Source organism: Elephantulus edwardii, unplaced genomic scaffold (assembly GCF_000299155.1).
Source record: "Elephantulus edwardii isolate Elephantulus edwardi_28Jun2011 unplaced genomic scaffold, EleEdw1.0 scaffold00208, whole genome shotgun sequence".
In the NCBI taxonomy this organism is placed as follows: domain Eukaryota; kingdom Metazoa; phylum Chordata; class Mammalia; order Macroscelidea; family Macroscelididae; genus Elephantulus; species Elephantulus edwardii.
The window spans coordinates 4,238,244-4,246,153 of NW_006399958.1; the positions used below are offsets into that span (position 1 = coordinate 4,238,244).

General features: G+C 45.8%; 1 protein-coding gene and 1 pseudogene across 1 annotated transcript in view; one reads left to right on the forward strand and one right to left on the reverse strand.

Annotated features, from left to right (window-relative positions):
* LOC102847937 (zinc finger protein 613-like) overlaps positions 1–2,573 on the forward strand; it is a 12,560-nt gene extending 9,987 nt beyond the window's left edge. The window contains exon 2 of the mRNA XM_006897392.1: positions 1,242–2,573. Within this exon, the coding sequence (XP_006897454.1) occupies positions 1,242–2,573 (1,332 nt within the window). The remainder of the gene's footprint in view (positions 1–1,241) is intronic.
* Positions 2,574–5,569: 2,996 nt separating this feature from the next.
* The window catches only part of LOC102848341, a 16,651-nt pseudogene continuing 14,310 nt past the window's right edge, over positions 5,570–7,910 (reverse strand).

The window sequence follows — 7,910 nt, forward strand, 5'->3', positions numbered from 1 at the left end:
CAGCCAGAGGGTGGTTTGGAGGCAAAAATGATGAAGTTTCGTCTTATATTATGTTGGGTATGTTGCTGAGAGGCTGCTCCATGGAGGGGAACATCATGTTTGCAAAGATGGGGGGGGTCAGCAAAGGAGAGGAAGACCCTCAATGAGGCAGATTGTCATAGTGACTACAGCAGTGGGCTCTAGAGTGTCAGGAGGTGTGAGGAGGGCCCAGGATAAGACGAAGACCCGCTGTGGGTAGGGTCTTGTCGACTCAACAGCACCTAACAACCACAGCTCTATCACTTGGTGGAAGTTACAACATCTTTGGCAGCAGGAGGTGCACAGTAATCTGCTTCACCATATTCCTCACTGAGTAATACACGTTCCGCTTCCTAGCGTTCGGTCCACCTTGGATGTTGTGTCTGCAGGAAACTGGTAAGCCAATGGGGTGATGACTCAGTACGGATCTAACAGCACTCTGAATTAGGACAGTGAACACAGGCATGTTGCTGTCATTCTGAGCCATCGAGTTACCCCTAACACTGACTCCTAGGGACCAAGTGACCACCAGATCTCTCCTCCCCTCCTGCTGCAACCTCACCGTCTCCATCATGCTGGGTCCCACTGGGGCAGTCACTTTGTCAATCTATCTTGTTGAGGGTCTTGGTCTGACCCTACACCTTTGCTGACCTCCCATCTTTTACAATGGACTCACCCCTCCTGACAACATACCCAAGGAGTGTGAGATGAAGGGAGGCCAGAAATTACAACAAGTTAGGTATCAAATCAGGGCTATTGCCAGCATGGCAGTATTAATTATGAAGGGACTAATATTGTTTCTATGCTAACTCCTCTTATTGTTTGGAATGTTTATACTGTTTCTGTCGATATCCAAGTGACAATAAGCCTAGTACTTTTTTTTTAAAGCCTAGTACTTTTTAAACACTGTGAGCTGGTTGTCACCGGAGAGCTACCTTATATCCATAACAATTTTTCATAAATACCTCCATACCAGTGCAAATGGAATAGAGGGCTAATTGTTCTCTTCTTTCGTAGAATCCGGGGACGTTGATGATCATCTCCTTGCATGGTTGCAACATGTAAGAAGAGGCGAGGGAACTAGACAGTCCTATCAACACACTGCATCAGAAAACACCACTCATCGGCATACAGTTCATCTTCCTTTAAGGGAAAGTCACTGTATGTTTGACATCCGTCAAAGAGGTGTGAACTCAAATTTAAGCTTACCCTCCGTCACGCAGATCAGAAGTGAAGACGTAAAGAATTCCACTGAGCGTCTCAAAGATGAGACAGCCTTGGTTCCTGTGGGCTGTGAGCAAGTTTCTCCTGGAATCAGATTCCCCAAGAGCCAGAAATGCAACCCCACCAAGTCTCCTCTTGTTAAGCATCAGGAATCTGACAAGATGAAAAAGCCCCATGCGTCCAGCGAGTGCGGGAAAGCCTTCAACACAAAGTCTTTGCTCTCTGACCATCAGCTCCTGCATGCAGGACAGAAGCCCTATCAATGCAGTCTGTGCGGGGAAGCCTTCTTTAAAAAGTCAAATCTCAGTGACCACCACCACTCAACACATAAAGGACAAAAGCCTTATAAATGCGTGGAGTGTGGCAAAGCCTTTCTCCAGATAAAGCAGCTCAACGACCATCGGAAGACACATTTGGTAGAGAAACCGCACACGTGCGCTGAGTGTGGAAAGGGCTTTATCAAGAGGACAAGACTTAGAATTCATCAGTCAGTTCACACTGGAGAGAAACCCTACTTGTGTGGGGAGTGTGGGAAAGGATTCGTTATGCAAACCGATCTCACCATGCACCAGCGAATCCACACAGGTGAGAAGCCCTACGTTTGTGGTGAGTGCGGCAAAGGCTTCACATACAAGAGAGGTCTCATTACCCACCAGCGGACGCACAGCGGTGAGAAGCCCTACTTGTGCAATGAGTGCGGCAAACGTTTGAAGCATAAGAAGAGTCTCATCATTCATCAGAGAACTCACACAGGAGAGAAGCCATATGTGTGCACGGATTGCGGCCGGGGCTTCCGCCAGAAGCCAGGGCTCACCGTCCACCTGCAGACGCACACAGGAGAGAAGCCATACATGTGCGGGGACTGTGGCAAGGGCTTTAGACAGAAGTCGTGCCTCATCACCCATCAGACATTCCACACGGGCAAGTTCCCCTTCTCCTGCAGCGACTGCGGCAAGTGCTTCTCCCATAAATGGAACTTTAATACACATCGCAAGATCCACACAGGTGAGAAGCCCTTCAATTGCAGCGAGTGCCAGAAGGCCTTTCGGACCAAGAGAGCTGTCACTGTGCATCAGAGATCGCACACAGGGGAGACGCCCTACCTCTGCCTCGAGTGTGGGAAGACTTTCTCCTACAACTCCAGCCTTTACATACACAAGATAAAACACAAAAAGAAGAAGTGTTTGGAGGGGCTCAAGGTTGGAGACCCTGCCCCGGCGAGTCACGCCTTGTCTCTTAGCAGTGAGCTCCAGATAAAGAGCCCTGTGAATGAAGGGAGGCCTCCTGGGGCAGCTGAAACATCAGGAAACAACGATGGACGCCCAGCTTAGAGGGATGTGGTTCTTGTGGACAGCCTGTTGCCAGAGGTGGACCACCAGGACATAACAGAGAATTTGCACAGCAGAGAATTACTGTGGATAGAGTGAATGGGCTTGAATCTCTAAATGTCGTCCCTGTGGTGGACGACCGTGTCCCTTCAGTGTCTAATTATATTTTATAACCTACAGGACTCATAGGCCAAACCCCAACACATTCATTGAGTCCAAGGGTTGGTTGAGCAACATTTCTACCTCACTGTGTGACTATAAACTATCCTGGGGGGATAAAAGTCATGAATGCAGAGAATGGATGTTCTATCTATATGGTCTTAGGTATCAAGGCACACTGTGCTGTTTTACCAAATCATTTGTTCTGTCATACCAACTGGATGAATGAAGCCAGAGTTGATCAATGCAGGGAAAATAAACACGATGAATTTTTAAAACAGGAAAGTTCACCGGTGTCTGGAATTTTGTTGCAAGTGTAAAACCACATACTCGTAGGTGGTCGGATAGTAGAGAGATGGTGTGAGAGGGGAGATACGGAATTAGCAGAATTGGGGCACATTTCTGTAAGTTCAGTTCCCCACGTGTGAAGGGTTAAGTGAAAACCATTTTGTCTTCAGTATAGACAAAGTATAGACTTTATATTATGCGGAGGAACTTAAAACAATGTTGTTATTGTTGAGTACAACTCACAGCAACCATATGAACAACTTATCTGAACCCTGTTCTTGTACCATCCTCATCCGCTGTGAGACATTTGAGCCATTGCTGGAGTCACTGCATCAGTCCATCTCGTTGAGTTTATTCTGCTCTTTTCTGGATCCTCCACATTTCCAAGCATGATGTCCCTTTCCAAAGAATAACCTCCTCTAACAACATGCCAAAAGAGTGTGAGAAGAGGCAAGGAACTGCAGCTACAATCCCAGAGGTGCACGGTTCGAACCCACCAGATGCTCTGCCGGGGAAGGAGGGACATTCTCCTCCTGTACCAGTCAGATCTGATTTGACAGCACACACACACACACACACACACACACACACACACACACGAAAGACCATGGCCTGAGTCACGAGCACCTTAGTCTTCAACTAATATTACTGCTCCTCAGGATTTTGGAGAGGTCTTTTCCAATGCATCGTGTCTCCTGATCTCCCAGTCGCTGGTGCTGAAATTGTTGGTTATGGATCCAAGTAAGATGAAGTTGTTCACTACTTCAAGATGGAGAAATCGTTTCTCTGTCTCCCATGATGATGCTTATTAGTCCAGTGTCTTGATTTTGCGATGAAATCCATGTTGATGGCTGTAGTTGATTTCATGCAGCGAGTCTTTTAATTCCTCCACACTTTCAGCAAGCAAGGCAGTGTAATGTCCTTAAGGTAGGTTATTGATGAGTTTTCCTCCGATCCTGATGCCATGCTCCTTTACAGAGAGTCTAGCTTCTTGGATGCTTTGCTCAGCATATAACATAGGAGTGGAGAAAGAAATACAATGCTAACATAAACCTGTCCTGATTTTAAACCGTTTAATCTTCCTTTTCTCTGTTCAGGCAAATTCTTGGTCTAGATACAGGTTTTATATGAGCACAAGTATGTGTGTAGGATTCCCATTCATCTTAATGTAACCATTTTTTTTTATAATTCATAGAGTCAAAACAATAGTATTCCGGGAGCTCTGGTGGCCTAGTGGCAAGAAGCTGCAACTACAATCCCAGAGGCACACAGTTCAAATCCACCAGATGCTCTGCCGGGGAAGGAGGGACAATCTCCTCCTGTACCAGTCAGATCTGATTTGACGGTACACACATGCAAAAATTAAAAAAAATAGTATTCCATCAAGTGTAATTAATTTGAATGTCCCATCTTTCCTTTGAATCTGTCCCTATTTCTAACAGTGAATAAACCAGACACTTGGAGAAAACGTGAACCTGGATCACATTTCACTTGAATCTTGACACACCACCCAATGTTATCAATGTCTTAGGATAAAATGCTGTTGGTCTGTGCCAGTGGGTTGACCACAACTCAGTGACCCTGTGAACAATAGTTTGAAACCTTCCTTATCTTATCTTCTCTTCCATGCTTTAAATCCATTGCTGCTGTAGCTGGGTCGGTCCCAGAAATAGGCGAAATGTTGTTACATCCCATCGAGTCAACCCCATGAGTAGCAGTCCTGGACTTTGTCCTTCCTGCAGCATCCTCCCAATCTCAGTCATGTCCATCAAGCCCAGTGTAGTCACTGGGCCAATTCTTGTCTTTGAGGGTCTTCTCTATCTCAGACTCTCCACCTTTCCCAGCATAATGTCTTTTTCCAAGGCCTGACAACTCCTCACAGCACGCCCAAAGTATGTGAGCCTAAGTTTCCCCATCATTGCTTCTAAGGAACACCTTGGTTACACCATTTCCAAGATTTGTCTCTTCTTCATTTAGCAGTCTGTGGTATATTCTTAGTCTTCTGGGTGGCAGTGATGGCATGGACTGTGGTCATGAGTCCCTCTACAATGCCAAAGTTGTCATGGATGACCTTGGCCAGGGGAGCCAAGCAGTTGGTGGTGCAGGAGGCATTGCTGACAATCTTGAGAGTTGTCATACTTTTCATGGTTCACGCCCATCACAAATATGAGGGCCTTGGCAGAAGGAGCAGAGATGATTACCCTTTTGGCACCACCCTTCAAGTGAGCCCCAGCCTTCTCCAAGGTTGTGAAGACACCAGTGGACTCCACAGCATACTCAGCACCAGCATCACCTCGCTTGATGTTGGCGGGATCTCGCTCCTGGAAGATAGTGATGGCTTTCTTTCCCATTGATGACCAGCTTCCCATTCTCAGCCTTGACAGTGCCTTTGAACTTGCCATGGGTAGAACCATATTGGAACATACAGACCATGTAGTTAAGGCCAATGAAGGGGTCATTGATGGTGATAACATCCACTTTGCTAGCGTTAAAAGCAGCCCTGGTGACCAGGCATCCAATGTGGCCAAATCCGTTTGCTTCGACCTTCACCATCATGTCTCAGGGATGCGGCTGAGGGTGCACAAGAAAAAGGCATTCTGGATCGACAAGGAGCAGAGAACCTTAATAAGGCTCTTATAGCCAAAACGTTTGTAAATTCCACCAAAGGAGCTATGGTAGCCTAGTGGGGAAAAGCTGCGTTGCAATCCCCAAGGCCTGTTTGAGGCCTCCAATTGCTCTGTAGGAGAAGCACGGGAAAGCTCTCCTGCGATTAATTGCCTGTGAAAACCCAGTTGGCTATGAGTTAGGTTTAACTCGACAGTAAACAACAACAGCAAACCAAGTGATCTTGTTCTTATTCTGTCCTGTACTCTTCTCACTCACACTTCTGTCTCTCGAGAGCCCATTGTGGGAGTCACTGTGTCAGTCTACCTGGCTGAGAGTCTACCTGTCCTTCGCCAACCCCCCCACATTCCCAAGCATGATGTCCCTCTTCAAGACATAACCTCTGTTAGCAACCTGTCCAAAGTTTTGGAGACGAAGCCTCATCATCTTTGCCTCCGAGGATCACTCTGGCTGCACCCTCTTGAAGACATATTTGTTCTCTTAGCAGTCCATGGGATGCTCAGCGCTCTTCTCCAACACCACAGATCATAGGCATCAATTCTTCTGTCATCCTTAGTCATTGTCCAGCTCTCAGATGCATAGCAAGTGATAGGAAAGCCCATGGCCTGAATCAGGTGCACCTTTGTACTCAAACTGATAACACTCCTCCTCCTCAGTCATGTAGAGAGGTCCCTGACTGAAACTTGGTAAAGAATTGCACTGCCAACACAAAGGAATGTGGCTCAAAGCCACCATCTACTCTGTAGGAGAAAAGTGGGCAATTTCCATGGAATTTACTGCCTCTGAACACCCACTGGTGGGTCATCTACACATTGGTTTCAACTCAACATTACACAACAACAAAGCTCACATGACAAAAAATTCCCAGGGAATATTTCATGTTGTAAACTGTTCTCCAATGGTTTGTTCAATTCCATGACAAAATAGTATTTCATTCACTCCTTAGGTATTTTGATGAGTTCATTCACTTTGTTGACAAAAGTCATATACGATTCATTCATTAGCTCAGTTATTCACTTTACAAATCATTTCGGGATTAGCTGTACTTTGGTTCTGGGAACATACATTAAATAAATCAGTGCTCCCTTGTATAAATTTATGGAATGAGGGAAATGATTCTGATTTCTCAGCATACACACTCCAGCTAAAAAGAATGCTAAAAACTTTCCCCTCACTGTACTGTCCACTGTGCTAAGCACTAGTCACAAATACATGGCACATAGCTAATAACTAAGGGTTATTTTCTTTTTCGAAATTTAAATAGCTACTCGTTATAGCTACCATCTAGCCGGAGAGAGAAGGTGTGAGCATTGGAGAAGAACTGCTCCTCGGCTGCCTACATGGAGATTTTGTGGCCTCATCTGTATGGGTTTGAGCAGCTAACCCAAATTCTGTGCTTCCCCAGCAGTTCCAATTGGCTAGCAGCCCCCACACAGAAAGATGGGCCATTTCCTCTCCTGCAATTCATGGCTTTGGAACCTAAACGGAAGGACTTTGAGTTTTCAAGGATGCTTCACTGGCCAATAAAACCCCCAACTCATTCCTTCCAGGAGGCTGGGAATGAACTAAAAAGCTGACCCTCTGTTGGGTTTTGGAGGTTGTAAATCGCACAGAAGGAGACTGCCTATGAATCTCCCTCGGTCCATGAAAACGAGTCCTAGTGTTAAGAGGTAAGTACAAATGTGGGTCGTGTAAATGGTAGCTACTAACTCAAAGGTTAGATATTTGAGTCCACCCTAAGACATCTCAGAATAAAAGGTGAGAAGACTACTTAGGAAAAGTCAGACATGGGAACCCATGAGGAAGTGTGAACCTACAACCCGCACACACGAGAGGTCACAACTAGATTTTGACATACATCTTTGCCATTTTCTCCCTTCCAAGTACTAACCAGGCCCGACCCTGCTTAGCTTCTGAAATCAGACGAGATCAGGCGCGTTCAGCGTGGTATGGCCGTAGACATCTTTGCTGTTTTCTAACTTTCAAAACTTCTAACTAACCCCCCTTTTACTAATTGTTCCAATTTTCTAATTATGTGACAAATTAATGAGTACAATTGATGGAATACTATTGTTTCGACTGTATTGATTATAGAAAAGTTGTGGCTGCTGTGATGCTGAACACTGTGATACTGAAGTGCCAAATGTGACAATGGTTACCCGTAGTGGACTGTGCTTGGTGGAGCTCCCCAATTCAAACAAGCTTGGAAGCAGGAGTGGTAACCACTTTTGAAAAAGCTTGCCTTCGCCTTTCTACGAAGATGGCACC